The sequence below is a fragment of the Nomascus leucogenys genome, chromosome 14 (genome assembly GCF_006542625.1).
Source record: "Nomascus leucogenys isolate Asia chromosome 14, Asia_NLE_v1, whole genome shotgun sequence".
In the NCBI taxonomy this organism is placed as follows: domain Eukaryota; kingdom Metazoa; phylum Chordata; class Mammalia; order Primates; family Hylobatidae; genus Nomascus; species Nomascus leucogenys.
Window position 1 is genome coordinate 74,986,295 of NC_044394.1, and position 20,353 is coordinate 75,006,647.

A 20,353-nucleotide genomic window follows, 5' to 3' on the forward strand; every position below is an offset into this window, starting at 1 on the left:
GTAAAATGCCAGAAGCAGTCCCTGCCTGGCCATGAGTGGCCCACAGCCCTGCTCTCCTGGAGGCCACATGAACGCCACGCCACTTTTCCCACTCACGTGCAGTCGAGTGGTTTCCTAGAAGCAATGACAAGCTGGAGCCCAGAGAAGGCCCCTGACCCTGCCGGGCCCCCCTCAGCCTCTGGGCCCACAGGGTAATGGGCTGCCTGCTCCACCGCAGTGACCCAGCCTGACACAGGCAGTGTCCACTGGCGGCACACAGGTCAGCCACACACACAGGGCCCAACCCACTCTGTGTCGCAGGGAGAAGGGAAAATTAAAAAGGGAATAGTTCAGAAACTCCCTCAGCCTTTTGGTGCAGAAATAACCCAAAACTGTGCCTCTGACAGCCAACTGCCACCTATGGTGGGGCACTTATGGAACTGTTAGCCGCCATCAGCTCCCCCACCTAGCAGGCTGGCCCTGCATCTTTGTCCTGCTGTCATTGAGACTTCAGGGGGCTCTGACTTTCCAGAGCATCTAGGGGCTTCCTCTGGTGTTCCCATCGTGTTCGTGTATCTGAACTCCAGAGGGAGGCAGGGGCCCCTCAGGGGGTCTCAGGGCTGAGGGAAACCTGCGGCCACAGGTGGAAGAGGAGACGTCAGAGGTCACACCCTCTCACTGCTGGCAGCCCCCACTGCACACGGACACACGCATGCATACATGGGCAGGGGGGACTCTCTCATCTTGTCTCCACGTCTTTGGATTCTGAGTGCCTAAGGGCAGTGCACTCCTCAGTATCCCTGGCATTGGGTGCACAGTCTAGGGTTGATAAACATCTGAAGAGTGAAGGAATGGACCAAGGAGGCTGGGTGAGAAGACAGAGGCACTCTCACCAGCAGGCCTGCCGGCCCTGGCCAGGTGACACAGGGCACCCCACTCCACTGTTAGGGCTTCCCTCCACATCCCTCCAGGTGCCCCTTGCTGCCCTATGTTGGGGCCAGGCAGTGGAGGGGTCTCAACCCACCCTCAGCCAGGTGGTGTCACGTGACTGTGAACACCTACCTCTCAGGAGAAGGGGTGTGGACAGGGAATCTCGGTGTGGGGTGCTCCCTCCCACAGCAGGAGAGGGTAGCCCCCACCTCCAGCAGAGACTTGTTGAGGATGAGGGTCGAGCTATAAATGGGTGGGGGCACCCAGGCTAGGGGAGGCAGCCATGCAGGCCCAGGGAGGCAGTGGGCTCGGCTGCAGGGAGAACCCACTAGGAGGCCTGTGAAGCTGGGCAGGCAATGAGCCGGGGGCCGGAAGTGGATCAGGCCCTTGAAGGAGCAAGGATTGGGTGAGGTGGGGCCTTGGGGGCAGCACCAACTTTGCCATGACTCCGGGACAGGTGGGAAGCCACCAAGGACTCTGAGCAAAGGCTCCATGTGGCACAGATTTGAGAGGTGGGTCTGGCACCCAGTGGAGAGCAGGTGTGGGCAGCTGCAGTGGCCAGGGCCAGGACCACTCCCAGGAGCCAGGCGTGCCCATGGAGAGGAGCTCACATTCTGTGTAGGTTCTGAAAATTTCTGGCAAAGCTTCAGATACAGCCCAAGCTTTGCCTGCAAATCAAAAGTGTTATCTGTGCAGTTTATCCAAACTCCCTTTGCTGTCAGAAGGGGCTGGGCGAGGGTGGTCTGTAGTGGCTGCGAGGGTGCTCTGCTCCCCTCTGTCCTGTGTCCTGCGAGTTGAGCCTCCTTCATGGGAGGCATCATTGTGCACAGAGGTGGCTGCAGGTGCACTGAGCCTGGGAGGAGAAATCCATGAAGCAAGGAGCCAAAAAGGAGAACTGGTTCCCTGAGTTTCTCGGATAACTTCAGGGTAAAGTAGCCCAAGAGGGGTGTCCAGGAAGGGAAGAGAATGACGTGGAGCCCCCAGGTCTGCACAAGCTTATCTCATGATATGAAAAGAGGTAAAGCTAAAGTTTCCTCATCTTAGCCCCCAAAGCAATCCCAATTCTCAGTCAGGAAGAAGCAGAGATGACACTGCAAATTTGGAAGCTTGCCCATCGCCTGGCTCTGCTGATGAGGGGACCGTGGCCTCAACACAAGGGGCTCAGCCCCGCTACCCCCAGGCAATCCTCTCTGAGATTTAGCCATCAGGAAAGTAAAAGCACAGCAGACCAGTCCTGCAATTTCTCATTCTCCATGCAGTCTGTCTTTAGGAGGGAGGCTTACTTTCCTGCGAGTATTCTGGGCTAACATAAAAAGTGATATGTACCATCTGACAAAGTGCAACTTTTCCTGAGACAGGAAGAAAGGAGAGGGCAGACAGCAAATATTTACTGGAATGCCTATTTTGAGTTTGGGTTTTAAAATGCCTTTGCTCATGTAATCCTAATATCAACTCCATTTAAAGTTAAAAAAAGCAACTCAAACACTAAGTAAATATTCAAGTCACCATACATTATTAAAGAAAAGTGCCATGATTTGAGTCTGTGTCTACCTCATGCTAGAGCCTGAACTCTATCTATATTTGATTTTTATCCATCTATGTCTGTCCCTAGGATCAGAAGAGCAGAGTTTGGAATTAATGCTAGGTTAATTCACAAAGTTAAGACTTCCCATACTTTTGAGAAATGATTTAACGTTCAGCAGCATAAGAAGGTCACTTGGAAGAGTCTTAAGGTCTGACTAGATCAGGACAAATTGAGGGTGAGATGAGGGTTAGGACAGCGCAGTGGCTGCAGCCACCAAGCCCTGTGGCTCCTTCACATGGCACACCTGGAGGGGATTAGGGCTGACATGGCAAGCCTGGGGGCCCCCGCTGCAGTCATGTGCAAAAGTGATTCCATGATCAGCGGGCATGCTGAGAAAACCGCGTGGCCTCTGAGGATTCCTGAGCGTCCCAGCTGGAACTCAAGAAAAGCAGCGTGGGCCCTGCATAGCAAACGCAGCTGCCTGGCAAGGCGACCACAATGTTCTCATTAACAGAAAGTTACAGAGAAGAGGCTCAATAAACCCTTGCCGAATCTTGCAGGTGAACTGAGTAAGACAATACAGAGTTGGCCGCTCAAACAATGGAGTAGTTCACATTCTTACCCTGCACTCCCAGCCCTAGGCTCAGCAATTTATTTCCATCACGTGGTCCTCGGCACCCCACAGAGTGCACACTGGCATCCTGACCGGGAAGGCGAGGTGCTCCTGGCCCAGCAAGGTTATGTGTCACCCTAAGTTACACAGCTGGCATGGGGCCCTCACTGCAAGGCCCTGCCAAGGCCAGCCCCTCCCGGGTGACTGGCCCAGCACGTGTGGAGGCTCCTCAGAAACCAGCTGGCAGAGCTGGGCCCACAGCTCTTCCTGCCTGTCATCTTTTTATTTGCACATGCCCAGCTTTCTGGAGTGGGGCTACTAAGAAGTAATAAAATATCGTTTTTTAAAGCTGCTTTACAAAAACTGATTATTTATTCTCTTCTGAAATAAAGCAAAAACTAGATTTTAGAAGGACTTTAATTAATGCCACTTTAACAGGACTATTCAAAAGGAAACACGAAAGGTAAAAATCTTGCTTTGATCCACCTACTTTAAACTCCATCAGTCTGCCACAGTGATGCTGTATAAAAGCACGTTATACCATCATAGCTTTCAGAGACCCTTCTTTCCTCTCTGACTCAGGGACGGAACATATCCAAAGAATGAAAACATTCCCCAGAGGGGAGACCAAGCTGGCATGAACCAGCACCTACGCGGCAGCACAGGAACCATTTGGTTCCTGGAGGTCTGATTCACGTGGAGGTTGTCAGAGCCAGTGTGTGCGTCTCAGCTGCATGCCAGGCATGGGGGAAGTGAGGTGGGTCAGACCCACTGTGGGGGAAAACAGGAACTGAGCAGAGAGTCACGTGGAGTTGCTCATGTCTCTTGGAGCCTTTATTTGCGGACACTGAGGAGTGAGAGATGCAACAGGACAGGACAGGTAGCAGGGGTGTCCATTCCCTGCCTGACCTCGCCCCGTGGGGGTCAGAGGGTTAACGTGGGCACAGGAACATGGCAGGAAGGTCGTGTCACAGCACAAGTCCCTCTGGGGATCACACCCAGAGGCCTCTAATTCTCCACATTAACTCACAGGATTTAAGTAAAGAAAGTCCTTGAACAAAGAATCTGTGATATGACACTTCCCCCTCGTCTCCTGTGGGAGCCGTCACAGATCCTGTAACAGGAGATGCTGGGCCTCCTGTGGCTGGCACCTCTGCCCTCAATTCAACCAAGAGGTCACCTTCCAGAGAGCCTGGGCAGCCATGCCCACCTTGATGGTGACATTGCCCACTTGGGAACAGACGGACCCCTGCTCGGCTACCCCCACCCCACATGCCAACCACAGAATGAGTCTAAGCCTGACGGCTCTAATTTCACTGTTTCTTGCGAAATATGGAACATGGAATTCCATCACTGGCTACTCGGGAGCCTGCAATAAATGCCCGGCCTGCCCCAAATGCCCGGCCTGCCCCAAATGCCCGGCCTGCCCCAAATGCCTGGCCTGCCCCTGGTGATCCGATGCAGCTCGTGAGCCTCTGGCCTGTCTTCTGCACATTCTCCACTGGCCTGTCTCCCGCACCTGACTCTGGGCTCCAGAAGGGCAGCAGGTCTAGTACCCGACACAGAGTCAGGGCCTGGTATGTTTCTGTGGAATAAATGGGCAGGTGCCCTTTGTCCTATTGTCCAGTGGGCTCTAGCCTTCAGCCTGGGGTTGCACATCCTGGGCAGAGGCCTGTGGAATGCAGCTGGTTATATGGTGATGACAGGAAAGGCAGGTAGTCGCTTCTGTCCAGAGAAGCTGGGCCTACCCCCAGGCTCCAGGGCCCTGCGACAGCCCGTTCACAGGGGGTTCTCCCGAGTGGAAAGCCTCCTTCTATGAGGCTCCCGGAGGAGGGCCTGGGCCCTGCAGCTGGAGCCCTCCAAGCCTGGAGGAGCCTGGAGCCATCATGGGGTCTGTCTCCTTAGCAAGGCCCTGGCTGGACCCTGAGAGTTCAGAGATCCCCGTTCTTGGTCACGAGCGACCATCTGGGGCACCAGCGGCCCCAGGTCTTCTCTTAGGGGGGAAGAGTCCACTGGGCAGAGAAGCAAGGTGGGTTTCTGTGTGCTTAAAAACAGCCCCAGGAAGCTGCAGCTCTCGCCCTCTGACTGAGCGGGGAGGGAGGGAGGCACCGGTGCAGTTTCCCGGGAAGCTATGCTGCCAGATGACAATCGGAATTAGCATCAGAACACCTTGATAAAAGGAAGGGAGAAGGAGTTGAATCCCTGAATGAAAAATAGATTATTCACTGTCAAGCTGAACAATAGAACAAGACATAAATAGCAGCCGTGTGCAGGACATGCCAATTTTGCTCAAAAACAGTGTGCATGGTTCTCCTACCGCCCTCCAGAGAGTGCCACCATCGAGCTCTGCACTCAGCAGATGGGGGAGAGAGCAATGGCCCCTCAGAGGCAGGAAGGACTGGGCTTTAGAAGCAGAGATTTGAGTTAGAATTCTAGTTCTGTTATTTACAACTCTCTCTCTCTGTGTGTGTGTGTGTGTGTGTGTGTGTGTGTGTGTGTGTCTGTGTGTGTGAGAGAGAGAGAGAGAAACACTGACACAGAGAGACACAGGCAAGACAGAACAAGTGAGGAGAGAGAAAACAACGACTTCTTGGCATCTAAAATACCGTGAGGCTGACGTAAGGAAAGAATTCCCTGTGTAGGGAGGTGGGAAGAATGCTGAGTGTTAACATCAGAGATCTGCATTAGGATTCTGGCTCTGTCATTTACATCTGGGGGCGGCAGGGAGCAGGTGCAGGAGTGGCAGGGGATGGAGGAGACACAAGAGACAGGAGATGAAGATGGAAAGGAGGAAGGGGAAGCAGGAGGGAGAGAGGACCCAGCAAACAGCCTGGGTAAGTTACAAAGCCTCTCAGAGCTTTGGTTTGCACATGGAGAAAACAAGGTTCCAACTATATCCCCTGGAACCTGGGACAGCTGTGAAGACCAAGTGTGAGCTTACTGGCCGAGCACTTGGTGCAGATGATTACTCAACAGCAACTGCCAGGACAGCCAGAACCAGTCTCTTCTGCACCTCACCCAGCCCTCCTACTCAATTTCACCTGTCAGTGCTATTTTGTTCGCTCCCAAATGTTTGCTTCACAGGGCTCCTTATGCACCTGGGTGGCCCTGCCTCAGGTGCCCTAGAGGACAGGGCTGTGATGCACAGATGTGAGGCCCCAGCTATCACCTCCCTGTGAGCTGACCAGGGTCTCTGTAGCGGTTTCCCCTGATGAGCCCCTCTCACAGGACCCCAAGAGTCCTGGAAAGGCGTCATTCTGCTGCACCTAGGTCAGTGCTTAGAACCATGACTCAGGGTAACTGATGGTTCTGCTCCTGGTGCTGATGGAGGCTTATATTATCTCAAGCTCCCATGTAGCTCTGGGCTGGAGCTGTGTGTCAAGCTGGTGCCCTCCATAGCATTCAACCAAAAAAACCACCACCCCATTCACGGAGGCACAGGGAGGGAGGCTGGGTCATTTGCTCAGGGTTCCAGGAGGAGCCAGGATTCAGACTCTGAAGAAAGACTGTCTGGCTACAGGCCTGTGTCTGGGAAGAGCCCTGGGTGGCACAGAGGCTGCATCCGGGCTCATCTTACCTTGGTGAAGGTCAGACAGTCCTTGTCTTGGTCTTTGTCCTTCATCTCGAAATCATAAAGTGCTTTTCCCTGGGGTGGGGCATGTGGCAAGGGCTGGATGCACTGGATATAGCTGGCTGGGAGGAAGCCCTGTGTGCCGTGCAGCTCGCCGTGGTACCACTGTTCATCCACCTTGCGCCGCAGGACGATGATGTCCCCCTTGTTGAACTTGAGGTCGCCAGGTTCCTTCCCCTCATAGCTGTAGAGGGCCTTGCCATAGGGAAGCAGGCAGGGATTCTGCAAGCAAGAGACAGCATGTGGTCACCGGGCATGCCCCTTCCCAACGCCCACAGTGGATGTGCCAGGGCAGGCCGGGGCTTCCCAGGGGCTTTCTGTGTCCTGGGGGTGCATACAGAGTGCCCTGCAAGTGGAAAATATTTTAAAGAAACAGCCTGTCACAGGAAGACGCACATTCCGAGGCCCCACTGAGATAAGAGGGTCCCCATCCTAGCCATTCCTTCTAAAAAGGGCACTGTCTGGGGCCTTCGACACAGACAAGTAGGTGCTGGCTTATCTTCATTTACAGATGGGGACACTGAGGCACAGAGAGGGAAGGTGACTTTCCCAAGGCCCACACCTAGGAGCAGTACGTAGAATCTGAACCCAGGGGGTCTGGGCTTGGAATGTCTTACCCAATACTCTGTGCTGAATCGTTTTCCATTGGTTCCTATTTCTCAGGGATTTTAGTCTAAGAAGCTGCCAGATTTCTAGCAAGTATCCGACAATTTTTTCTTTACTTCATCTACTGAATAGTCACAGCAACTCAGAGCATGCTCCAGGGGTTGAAGCTGAGCAGCAGACATGCATGGCATCCATCGTGCTGAGCGTTCCACTCCGCGGACTCATGGCCAGCGGCACACACACGAGGACGATGACAAACAGCCTGTGTGGGGCACAGGGGCCATGCCCAGGTGCAGGGGTTCTAACAAGCAGTCCCCGGCCATCACAGACCCCCAACCATGACACACAGCTTTCTGCTGCATGTACTTGTAGCAGTCTGTTCCAGAAGTACAATTGTTCAAGGGCATAAGACTGTATCCTCCTAACATTAGTGATGCTCTTTTATCCGTCAGAGGTTAACCAACCCGTCTGCACCTGTTCTGCCATCCTCGGTCTCAAACCATGACTAGCTCTGAAATCCAAACAAGATTCTAAGCTGCTTCTGCTTGTCAGCAATAAGGAGCCTGTCAAAGAATCCCGAAACTGATGTGATGTCTTCGTCCACTTCCTGGGCTTCTCTAACTGGCCCTGTCTCATCATGTCCATCTGGCCACATGGGCCTCTCTCCTTTTCCTTTATGGGTGGCCAATACCTGCTCAACTGTGGGAGCTTTGCCAGAGGTCAATCCTGTGCTAGAGGAAAACCAAAGGAAAGCCTTGCATTGTTCGGGTGTCAATACCCAACGATTTTCCTACCAGAAGCCGCATTTTCTCACCAGGGCTGCCTATGCCAAGGAGTTCTTCAGTATTCGAATCAATCAATAGAAGCACAAAAGCCTGAAGCAGTAGTACATCGAAAAACTCTTTGTAGAGGACTTAATAGCATGTTGGCAACTCAATCATTCTACATTTATGTTTCAGCAACGTCAAATGACAGCAGTTAAGAGAGAGCCTGCTGGCAAATTGACAAACAGCCACCACTAACCAATTAAACAGTAACACCAGAGGATTTTTCATTGCAGAACTGGAAGAGAAAAAAAAATCCATTTGCTTCCAATAATACTCATTCTGGATAGCTTTGTAGTGTGAGCACAATAGTGTGTAACGAGCCCCAATTTTAGAGAGCGGAGGCAAGGGGTAATTTGCAAGACAAGCACTGTGATCAGAAAAAATTGGAAGGGGCAGTTGGCTGCAGGCCATCAGAATAATTCCACTGCCACACAGGGGCCACTCAGCCGCCAGCCAGGGAATCTTAATTCGGGACAATTTGGTCTGAAGATATTTTTTGGCTGTCACAACCGGAAGGTGGGGTGCTACCAACATGTAACAAATAAAGGCCAGGGACATTGCCAAACACCCTGCATGCCCAGGACAGCCTCTGCCACAAAGAATGACCCAGCCCAGAGCATCAGCAGGTTAAGAAACCCTGGCCCAGCCTGTTTGGTTAAATTTACAAAGAAGAGTAAGGTTCCTTGTTCTAATAGAACTTAGTCTACAAATACTTAAAAGTTAAATATAACATTTATTTTCATGATGGGAGTATTTTCACTATTGGCTACATGGAGACACTTAGATATCCATCAAGGTAAGCGGCTTTAAAGGGATGGTAAGAAAAGAACATGCTGTGAAGTTGAAAAATCAGCCTCAACAAGATGCACACAAAAAACCTTTATTTGTCAGGGAGTGACTCCATTTCCTTTCATTCCCAAATCACAAGGGTGAGGCTTAAAAGCCGTGTTATAAGAGCTACAGACTCGGTGGCTGTTTGGCAACTTTTGCTATCATTGGTAACAACGGTGGGCAGGAAGGGCCAGCTTTGCATCTGCCTACACACTGCACTCCCTTCTTTGGCCGGCTTGTGCTATCTGAGCACACACATCTCCCTGCGATGCCCCTGTGAGAAGGGGACACTGTGTTTCCTTTGTGGCCTCCCCACCATCAGCCTTCTCTAGACTGCTTGACATAAAGGCCACCTGAAGACACCACTCACACCCACATTGTGTAACTGCAGCCCCAACTTAGGTAGTGTGGCAGGGAAAGCTGGGGTGTAGGGCCAGAGAGACTGAGGCATCTTCCACCAGGCAGCCTGGGGCTGTAGGCCACCACCCAGGACAGAGACACTGCGAGGCACACACTCCTGAGTCCCGGGGATTCTGTCTTTCACGGATTCTCCAGAGGGACCATGGCCTCACTGGTATCAGCACTGTGGCCTGCAGGCCTCCCTGACGCCCCCCTTCACTGACGCAGACCCCAGCTAAACCTGCCTCTGTGCCAGTGGCTCTCAAATCAACCTGTGCCTGTGATGTCCCTTCTGATCAGGGAACTTGATGTGAACCCAGATGCCTGCTTGACGGCTCTGCTGGCTGTCCGCAAGCTCCTAGAGGCCGTCTGTCCCTCCAGCCCTACCTCCTCTGGCCATGGAATACCCCACTCAGCTGCTTGGCAAGGGCCTTCAGTCATCCCTGTGCCCACCCTTTCCCTTGGCCTGGGCACTCCTCCTGCCAACTCCACCTCTGAGCTCTCACCCAGAGGGCCGTGCACCCTCCCACTCCCGCTGCCTTGCCTGTCATCTCTCTGCACCCAGTGCAAACCTCCTCCAGTGGTCTCCTGGCCCATCAGCCTGTCATGGGCTGGATGCCCAAATGCAGGGCCAAGCTCATGCACCTGCTGCTTATGAGCTTCAGTGGCTGCCTGATGACCTCAGGGGATCTGAGCTCCTTGGCACAGCAGCCGAGGTCCCCTATGCTGGCCTCAGCACACCTGCCCGGCCACGGCAGACAGCATCCTCAGTCATGAGAAGTCTGTGCTTCTGGAACCTGGAACATGCAGGGCTTTGCAGACAGAGCTCCATGCTACTTCCTCTGCCCTTCTCACTCCCTCCAAAATCCACACTGCTCCCCCGTCACCACCTGTGCCCTCCTAATTCCATCAGCACCCATGAGCCACTCACCAGCCTTCCTAACTCCATCAGCCACCTTCCTAATTCCTTAGCTTCTATGCTACCAAGGCCCCCAGGAAGAGACTATGCTGTTCACTCTGATGACCCCAGGACCCAGGAGTGTTCTCCCTGCATAGCAGGTCCCCTCTATATGCTGTTAATTCAAAGGCACTCAGGTTAGTCCTGAGTGAGGCCTGGATGGGGATGCAGCGGGGAAAGTTAGAAAAGAAGGATCCGGGGACGGGTATGGTGGCTCACGCCTATAATCTTAGCACTTTGGGAGGCTGAGGATGGAAAATCACTTGAGGCCAGGAGTTTAAGGTTAGCCTGGGCAACACACTGAGACCCTATCTCTAGAAATAACATATTTTTTAAATAGGCATGGTGGCAAGTACCTGTAGTCTCAGCTATTGGGAGGCTGAGGCAAGAAGACTGAGTGAGCCTGGGAGTTCGAGGCTGCAGTGAGCAATGATCGTACCACTGCACTCCAGCCTAGGTGACGGAGCAAGAACCTGTGTCTAAGAAAAAAAAAAAAAAAAAAAGGAAACCAGGGCAGGAGCAGGGCAGAAGCAGGGGCAGACTGGAGATTTTATCCCTGGCCACCACTCCACAGGTGGTGACCCACCTGCTGGCCCCAACCCACCTGCTGGGCTCGAGTCTGAGACTGACAGCATGACTCTCAGAGCAAGCAAGCTGTGAGAGCATGCAGGCTCCAGGTGGGGCCTGTTTGCCTTGCTGGCTGGTGAGCCAGGAGGAGAAGTGGGGAAGGGTAGGGGACAGAGAAGGTGGGAGAGAGAAGGCAAGAGAGCCCCCTGTATCCCCATCTCAGACGGCCAGACTCAGATTGGACAGAGCAAAACCAAGAAGGGGAATGAACCTTTTTAAGATGCAGGACACATTTCTGAGGGAAAGAAAAAAAAAGTCAAGGAAGGTGCCGAGAGGCAGTTTATTTGGAGGAGCAGAAGCAGCCAGAAACTGGATCTCATCAGGAAATGCTCACATGGGTAACACCCAGCACCTCCAGAGTCTTTCATCTTCAAAGCCCTTTATAAGATTAACTAATTAGTGCATGGAAGGGGCCTAGGGCAGGCAGATGCTATTGTGGGGGAGAAAAGACTTCTGCCCATTTCACGGCAACAACCTGGAGGCCTCTATGTCCCAGCCTCCACACCCACCCAGGAGGGTGGGCAGCTGCTCCAGAGCCTGTTTGCTTTCTGCCCACAGACCTGTTTGCAAGAACTTCTCACACTGCGGCGTGCTCCCCTTTAGAGGAATTCCATTCAAACACTGTCACTAAGCCACATTATTTGGGCTCAAGACATTAAGAAAAAGAAATAAGTGCTTGCTTCGGCAGCACATATACTAAAATTGGAACGATACAGAGAAGATTAGCATGGCCCCTGTGCAAGGATGACACGCAAATTCATGAAGCGTTCCATATTTTTATAGAATATTTCAGTTCTAGGAAATAAAACCAGTTGATTACAGCAAAAAAAAAAAAAAAAAAAAAAAAAAAAAAAAAAAAAAAAAGAAAAAGAAATAAAAGAAAAAACGAAACGAAAACCCATCTGGGATGCCTACAAGACAGTTAACATCAGCCACCCCTACAAGGCATTAATAATAATTAAAACTTATAATGTCAATTTCATGGCTCATTACTCAGATGTGGCACACACATCTTCCTCTGGGCTTAATGTCCTACCCGTGGAGACAGTGCTCACGTGGGCACAACGGCACCATCTCCGGCTTCTACTGGAATCAGGCAAGTGGCAGTAGGCTCTAATGAATGTGCTCCTGACACCCCTGGTTGGGACTCTCGGGCAAGCCGTACCCCTGAGTAAGGGTGGGTGCCAGAGCCGGCCTGCAGCGTGGGGAGGGCACGACCCCCACTGGCCTATTCCAGACCTCCCCACAAGCTGGGGTGGAGAGCGTGGAGCACCGGCTCCCTGTGTTTAAGACCCTAAGGATGCAATCTTTCAAGGAGAGCACTTGCCACGGCTCTCACCACCTGCTTTCAACAGAGGGCCCCCTCCACGATTAGCCCATCAGGACAGATTCTCGCCTGTTTTGCTCACTGCTGGATGCCCCGCTGCTGGCCTGACACAGATCATATGCTCCATATATCTACTGAACAAATGAACATACAGACTAGCAAACCAGTCCCCTGGGACTGAGGCCTTGGCTCACAGCCTCTATCTGGCCCAATATTTTTCCCAAAATATGAGATTCACAGTCCATGTGGCCCAAGATCCTGTTGCTAATAGCAGCTGGGCCTGGAGGAATGGGGAAAATTCCAGGGATGGCTGATGAGAAGTGGGGCATTCTAGCCAGAGGTTCAGCCCATGTAAAGGCCCGGAGTTATAGATGGACACAGGGTCTGCCCACCTGCAGTCTCCAGACCTGTATAGCACAGCATGTGGCCAGCAGAAGAGTATCAGGAAGATGAACACATTCGTCCAAAGGCCCTGGAGGGTGAGACCCTAATTGTATACACACCAAGCACTGCAGGGGCTGAGAATGGGGCAGAGACAGCTAATGACCCCTGATACCCACTCTCTGCTTCTTTTGTCTGTGAGAATATTCCAAATTTCAACTGAGGTCAAGCTTCCAGCAGAAGCCTTCATTTTCCAGCCTTGCCTGCAGGCAGCCCTGGGTAGGTGTCCACATTTCTGTCCATAGAATGCAAGTGAAAGTGATTCCTGCACATTCTGGAGCATGTTTTATGATGACATGCATAAGGAAATCTGCCTTCCCACGCGCTGCATGGTAGACATGGTAGGGTGGGCCAGTTTTTCCATCAAATATTATGCTCAGAGCAAAGGGGGAAGAAACCTGGGTCTTGGGATGACCTTGCAGAACACACCCCCGTACCATGAAATAAGAAAAAGGAAACTTGATCTTAGCTGAGCCATCACGTTTTGGGATCTCATTCACAGCTTAGCTTATATTCTGACTCACTCAGGAAGTCTCAGGTGTATTTACAATTTCTTTAGCTCGTAAGCATTTTTCAAGCCAAGGCATTGACTTTCCTAGCACTGTTGAGGGTTATCATTTATGTGCTGTCATCTTTGAATAGCACTTTCAACCCAGAGACTCTCAGATTTAGAAAAGGCACGACTCTTGGCCTTACCTTATTTTAAATAATGTATTTACCAGAGTGTACCCCATCTTCCAGTTTATAGATTTAATCTGCGATGAAGAAGTTTGTTACTGTATCACACTGCAACCAGAGGTTCCCAGGTTTTCGTTTTACAGATAACTATATTTCGAGTTCCTTTGTCCCTTTTTCTCATTCAAAGCTGCCTGTTGGGCCCAAACTTTTTGTTTCATCCCCTCTATTCTTCTGACAGATTCTTCCTTTCCCATATTTGCACACTCATTCATCCAAGAATTGAAGAATTGATGAAATAAGACAAAGAAGAAAAACACAACTTGCCCTTCAAACACAGAGTGATGAGGCCACTACTAAGCTGTTGCGTGGGATGCAACTGTGAAGACATAAATTGTCTACAGCCAAGAGCTGCCTGTAGCCGTTTCATGTTGCAGCCAGATTGGAGAGGATTTAAAAGCAAATTTTTTTTTCTTCCTTTTTTTACTTTTCCCAGACTTTGTTGTGGCCTGTTTCCCTGTTGCACCAAAGCAGCGGTTAGGTCATCTGCGGTGGCCTTAGAATGCACCTTTTGACAAAGTGCCTTGGGCTTAGTTTTCCCATAAACCAGAGATAATCAAATCTGCCCTTCCATGCTTCTTAGTATGCTGAGAATAAAACTGATGATACGAAAAGAGCTTTGTGTCTCTTAATGAAGAAGGAGCTATAAAAACAATGATCATTGACTACTTGCTGAGGCAAACAGATGTTCCAGGACTCTGGGTGCCGGGGCCAGGAAAGGCAGATGCTTCTAAGTGTAGAAAGTGGTCAGTTGTGATCCCTCTCCATGCACTGCAGCAAAAGTCAGATGGGAGAACTGAGGACCGCCCCTCCAGCATCTGCCCATATTCACTGAATAAGTGAATTCAGCAAAGAACCAACGCATGGTCCTTGGGTGCAGACCCTCTCTCAACCTCAGGGTTGAGGTATGCACTTCTCTGGGTTCCAGCGGTACTGGGGCTCTCATCCAGACCTTGCCCCTTCCTGTCCTGAGCACCTCCTGTGTGCCTGCTGCTCCTACCTCTACCTGCGAGACCCACAGGATCCTTACAGCAACCCTGTGAGCTTGGCCTTATATTATCTGCACTTTACAGATAGGAAATTGGGGCACAGTGAGGTCCAGTAACTTGCCCAAGGTCCGAGAGGCAGGACTGGACCCAGGTGGTCTGACCTCCCAACCTGTGCACTGCCGGCTACACACATCACCCCCTCAAAGTAACACAGCCATTATTTAGCTGCTACTCCCCACCAGACACTCCTGATAACCTGATTACTGCTCACAGGACCCCTGTGAAATAAGAATTATGGTCCTTTTGTAAGTGAGAAAAATGCAGCAAGGTGGGCAAATTCCTCAGCATCACAGAGCGTGTAACCCGACAACCAGCTTCCAACCACCTGCCTCCTCCTCACTCCCCCAAAAGGCGAGGGAAGCCTCTGTGGAGCCCTGATAATTATCTGTTTAATTATGGAAGGAAAAGGGCAGCTGTAGGTCGGTCATCCATTAAGCCAGGAGGATCCAGATCTGTTTACATTTATCCAATTCAGAGATGCATTGCTCACTTCCTCACTTTCTGGGAAGAGATCCCACGCTGTGAGCTGGTATTTGCAGTGTTCCCAGGCATGTTCTGATAATGTGTACTTAGAGGAGCACTTGAGCAAGTCCCCAGCAGCCACCGGGCACCTTGAAAAGTGTTCCTGGATCCCTCCCAGGGAACAAAGGCCTCGCTACCTGCAACCCCTGCAGCCCTACCCAGGCACCCTCCAGGGCCTGAATCCAGCTGATGCCTGGCCGGCCCCATCTCCCACCCTTCCACCCGCCCTTTGGGCAGCACACTCACGAGGGCCTCCTTCGTAGGTGGCCTCAGGTCAATGGGGCCTTGCACTGGGGACCTGGATCTCCAGCCACCTCAGAAGACCAAGAGGACAGGAGGGAAGGGAAGGAGGGGACTAAAGGCAGAGGATTCCTTGTAGGTCCTTATTTCAATCCAAACGAACCACCACATCATCTTAATATATAATTTTTCATGTCATTATTTTCATGTTACCCCCCCCCCAAAAAAAAAAAACAGTTGACCCTTGAACCAACATGGGTTTAAACTGCAAGGGTCTACTTATAAGTGGATTTTTTTCAATAAAAGTTATACCAAGTGTGCCTCCCTTCTCTGCCTCCCTGTCCACCTCCTCTACCTCTTCTCTGCCTGAGACAGCAAAGCCAACCCCTCCTCCTCCTCAGCCTACACAACGTGAAGATGATGAAGATGAAGACCTTTATGATGACCCACTTCCACTTAATGAGTAGTAAATATATTTTCTCTTCCTTACAATTTTTTAAGTAACAATTTCTTTTCTCTAGCTCGCTTTATTGTAAGAGCACAGTATATAATGTATAGTTCTTCCAAGATACGTGTCGATCAACTGTTTGTGTTATCAGTAAGGCTTCTCTGGTCAACAGTAAGCTCTTAGGAGTTGAGTTTGCGGGAGTCAAAAGTTACATGCAAGACTGGGCGCAGTGACTCACACACTTTGGGAGGCCGAGGCGGGTGGATCACTTGAGGTCAGGAGTTCAAGACCAGCCTGGCCAACATGGTGAAACTCCGTCTCTACTAAAAATACAAAAATTAGGAGTGGTGGCACATGCCTGTAGTCCTAGCTACTTGTGAGGCTGAGGCAGGAGAACTGCTTGAACTCGGGAGGCAGTGGTTGCAGTGAGCCGAGATCATACCACTGCACTCCAGTCTGGGCGACAGAGTGAGGTTGTCTCAAAAAATAAAAATAAAAAGTTACACTCAGGTTTTTTACTGTGCTGGGGGGAGTTGCCCTAACTCCTGCATTGTTCAAGGGTCAAGTGTAATACAAAAAGGTAAGAAAAAATAAAGCATCTGTGAGCATGTAAAAAAAATAAGTTTCCCTAACAATCTGGCTCAAATGACAAAGGAAAGAGGCCTGTGTTAGAACTGGGTCCCCAGCGCTCAAGGAGTTTTGAGGGTGGCCATGAAGCTTCTTGCAGAAGAGCTCAATTCTGCCACATCCTGCCTGCTCCATGCCTCAGTTTCCACACCTGCAAAACAAGCGTGCTAAGTATCTGTCTCACAGGGATCCTAAATGTGAGATCAAATGAGTTAATACAGATGAGTTACTCGTCACAGTGCCTGGCACACTGTAAGTACCAAAGGATGGTCTCCTGTTGGTAGCAAATAACTTCTGACTGGGGAAGCTACCAGACAGCAGCACACAGTGTGTTTACTGAAGTTCTCCACATCACATGACACACAGACTGGCAAGCTCCATCAAAAACAGAAGGAGGCTGGGTGCGGTGGCTCATGCCTGTAATCCCAACACTTTGGGAGGCCGCAGCAGGCAGATCACTTGAACTCAGGAGTTCCAGACCAGCCAGGGTAACATGGCGAAATCCCATCTCTACAAAAAACAAAAATTGGCCAGGCGTGGTGGTGCATGCCTGTAGTCCCAGCTACTCGGGAGGCTGAGGTGGGAGGATCACTTGAGCCCAGCAGGTTGAGGCTGCACTGAGCTATGATTATGCCACTGCACTCCAGTTTGGGTGACAGAGTGAGACCCTGTCTCCAAAAAAAAAAAAAAGAAGGAGCAAAACAAACCTGACCACCAAGATAACTCACCTGGTAGCATACAGCATATGCTGATAGCATATGGCCCAGCCATTCAAGGAGGTCCTAAAAAGGAAGGTTCTTCCACCAACAGATGATGGACTTCCTAGCAAATGTGCTAAAAGGCTTGGGGAAGCTCCACAGACCTCTTGGGCAGGGTGGAAACGCTGAGAGTGATCCCGTGAACAGGGGTGCCTCCGGGACAAACGCCCTTGCCTGCACAGTCCCTTATCACCATTTGAGGAAAACATTTTCGCCATATGCGAGGGGGTGGCCACAGTGCAAGGCGCTGGGGACACCACACACAGGAGGACCTAGCCTTGGATGTAGAGAAGTTACAGGACAGATGGGAGCAGGGCCACGATGGGGCCAGCAGCCCGATGCGCCCTGCACCAGGGCTCCCGGCAGCCCTGCTGTGGGGAGAGGAGAGGGTCCCGGGACCAAGGGAGCCCAAGCTCTTACCTCTCAATACAGATAGGTCCAAAGGCTTTTACAAATCTTTAAATCATGTGGCCAATCTCAGGAAAAAATCACCCAATGAGCCAGTTCATACCTCCCTCTCTAGAAAGGCATTTAAGATACATAACACAAAAATGTGAAAACTACAAGTCCTGAATTTACATTTAGGATACTAAATACGGTTTGCTATTATGTTAAAGATGTTAAGCCTGAATCAAAGCATACCTAATGGTTTGGGCTTATTTCACATAGATATTGCATTTGTCTGCTTTACACTAATTCTGCAATTTGCTGCCCACAGAGGATGATGGTCTGGCTGTCAGGGATGCAGACGGCCCTTTGCTCTGTGACAGGAGGAACTGTGCAGAATTCTTCACGGCACCAGGCATTGATGGATACGGTTGGAGCAGGAGAGGTTCCCTTGGCATCCCATTTCCATGTTGATTTATATAAATCCTTAACTCCAGGTATTTAGTTACAAAACGCTTTGCCAACTTTGTAATGGAAATCTCCAAAAAATTGGATGTTACAGTTGCTTTTATAGACTTAAGGTGAACTTCATAAGTAAGTTATTAATGCAAATAGTCTCACTGCAGAGAAACAAACAAATGCTCTCCTGGGTCGCTGCAAAGAGCATTTGCCTCAACGTGGTGGAAACACTGCCCAGGGCTGGCATCATCATCCTCCCTTGGAAACTGGTTCCTTCAAGAGCAGCCTGCGGGGTACACGGGGCCTCACAGCGAGTCCTCAGCACGTGCTAGCTGTGGGCACGCCAGGACATTTCTTTGTACCCAAGGGAGAAACTTACTGGTGGCAGCTTCCCTTCCAAATGTATTTTGCATGCTAGTGAGTCAATCCAGTTATTTTCCATTCTATCTTTGAGGAATTTCTTCTTGAAGCCTTCACACTTTAACGTGACTTTGTAAACTCATTTTAAAGTAAAAATGGGTCTTTGGTTGTCGTTTTACCTAGTCTAGAGAACAAGACGGCCTTCCCAGCATGACACCTCTTCCCCAGTGAGGGAGAATCCTTCTCCTGCAGGCCAGCTTCTAGGCACATGGTGATTTTTGAACTTCCTAAAGTAGTAAGTATTTTTGACTTATCTTAAGATATTAAATATTTTTGAACTTCCTAAAATATTAAAGAGCTTACTAGGCCTGCCTGAATTTTCAAAATGTAGGGAGAGGAATGCCTTCCACGCTAAAGCTTTTCCTGATGGGTTCCAGATGTTGCCAGTCACTCACATCAGCCCGAATGTCTTGACAACATCATGCTATCAGTCTCACCCACATATCCCACTCCCAGCCCCCTAATGTCTTTTTTTTGTTGAGTTGCTTCATTCATAAATACATCTTTCACATTCATTTTATGCTTTCAAGTTTTCTAAGCATTTTCATAGGCTTTATTTAACTTCCATTCTTATCCTCTCTACAGCCGTGTAAGGTGGGAAGTGGTTTTAGGACATTTATGCAGTTTTGTCAGCAAATTGGAATGAGTGCCCGTTACTTGCGGGGTGTGGTTCTGGCATGGCGTTTGGGAGTGAACAAAACACTCAGAGGTCCCCACCCGGGTGGAGTTTATGTTCCAGCCAGGGGGACAGCAACAAAACATACAAATAAGTAAAATCTAGAGAATGTCAGAAAGTAGTTAAGTACTAAGGGGACACATAAACCAGGGGAGGGGACATGAACACTGGGATGGGGATAGGGTGAAATCTTAGAACATCGTCACCGAGAAGGTAACTGAGCAACACGTGGATGAGCAAGGGATAGTGGACGAGCATGTCCCAGCCCTGAGGAGCAGAGAGGAGGCGGCATATGGAAGAGGCATGGGCTTCCCAGGGTGGGGACTGTGGAAGGGCTGGAACAGCCCAGCAAAGACTCAGAAGGAAATAAACGCCATTGAGAGTTTTCAATGTGGAAACTGAGGCATGTGGAGAGGATAAAGAGCCAGCCGAGAAAACATGCTAGAAGGAGCCGTTCTCATGCGGGATGGGTGAGGGGCCATGCCCCACAGTCCCCACAGCTGCTCCTCTGAGGTGCGTAGGCCTCGGAACTCTAGATCAGGAGCAAGGAATGGGTAACACCCAAGGATGCCGCAAAACGTCCTGACGAATCTGCTCCGAGAACAGGAAATGTTCGGTTTTGAAGCAGGGAGTGGTATGACCACGATGATCCTAGGCAGAGACAAAACCGTGTCTTCAGTGATCGGGGAGGACATGTAAGTCGCCAACGCGGTGACACAAATCGCGTTCTCAGAGCCTCGCACCAGGATGCATGGCCTGGGAAGGCACGCAAAGAGTTAAAAGCAGAACCTTTCCTGGAAGGCCAGCCTAAAAAGCAAAGAGAAGGGGACTCAGGGGCTTCTCAATAAAAACGCTGGGTTCTGCAAATATGTAGTCCACCTGTCTCGGAAGTTCTATTGAGGGGATCAAGTGGCACATAACATTCTAGTTGGAGAAGCAGAGAGGAACAGAGGCAGGAACAAACTCCTTCAGCAGCCTCTGCGGCCCATCACCTCCTGTTCTCACGAGTTGAAGAGGCATATTTTGCAGCTTTTTCTCCCTGTGTCTGTGTGTCTCCTTTCCCTCTTGTCTGCATTGTTAAGAAGTGTGACTTCCCGTCTCCATGCTGCCATCCCCCGCTGGAATCAGCGCAGTGGACACTGTGGCTGCCTCACTTCATCCCTGGCATCCCTGGAGTGGGTGAGGGTTCCCCTGCCGGCTGGCACCACTAGCACCCTTCCTTTAGCCAACCCAGTCTGTGCCCTTATTGTGAGGAAAGTCAGCAGGGTTCTGGGCCAACAGGAAGCCAAGACACCCACAAGGCTGTGTTTCCTATGGGAGGTACCCTGATGATGAGGT

The 20,353-nt window shown here is 50.7% G+C and overlaps 2 protein-coding genes and 1 non-coding gene across 3 annotated transcripts in view; 2 read left to right on the forward strand and 1 right to left on the reverse strand.

Moving 5' to 3' along the window:
* The window catches only part of SH3RF3 (SH3 domain containing ring finger 3), a 370,655-nt gene that overhangs the window by 150,831 nt on the left and 199,471 nt on the right, over positions 1-20,353 (reverse strand). The window contains exon 2 of the mRNA XM_030827021.1: positions 6,625-6,900. Within this exon, the coding sequence (XP_030682881.1) occupies positions 6,625-6,900 (276 nt within the window). The remainder of the gene's footprint in view (positions 1-6,624; positions 6,901-20,353) is intronic.
* Positions 9,625-10,313, forward strand: LOC115838227. Its single transcript, XM_030827022.1, is given in 3 exon segments — positions 9,625-9,741; positions 9,743-9,891; positions 9,893-10,313. Coding segments are annotated over 3 exon segments (687 nt in total).
* On the forward strand, positions 11,599-11,705 carry LOC115838518. The gene has a single exon (XR_004033533.1). It is a non-coding gene; the product is annotated as a U6 spliceosomal RNA (small nuclear RNA).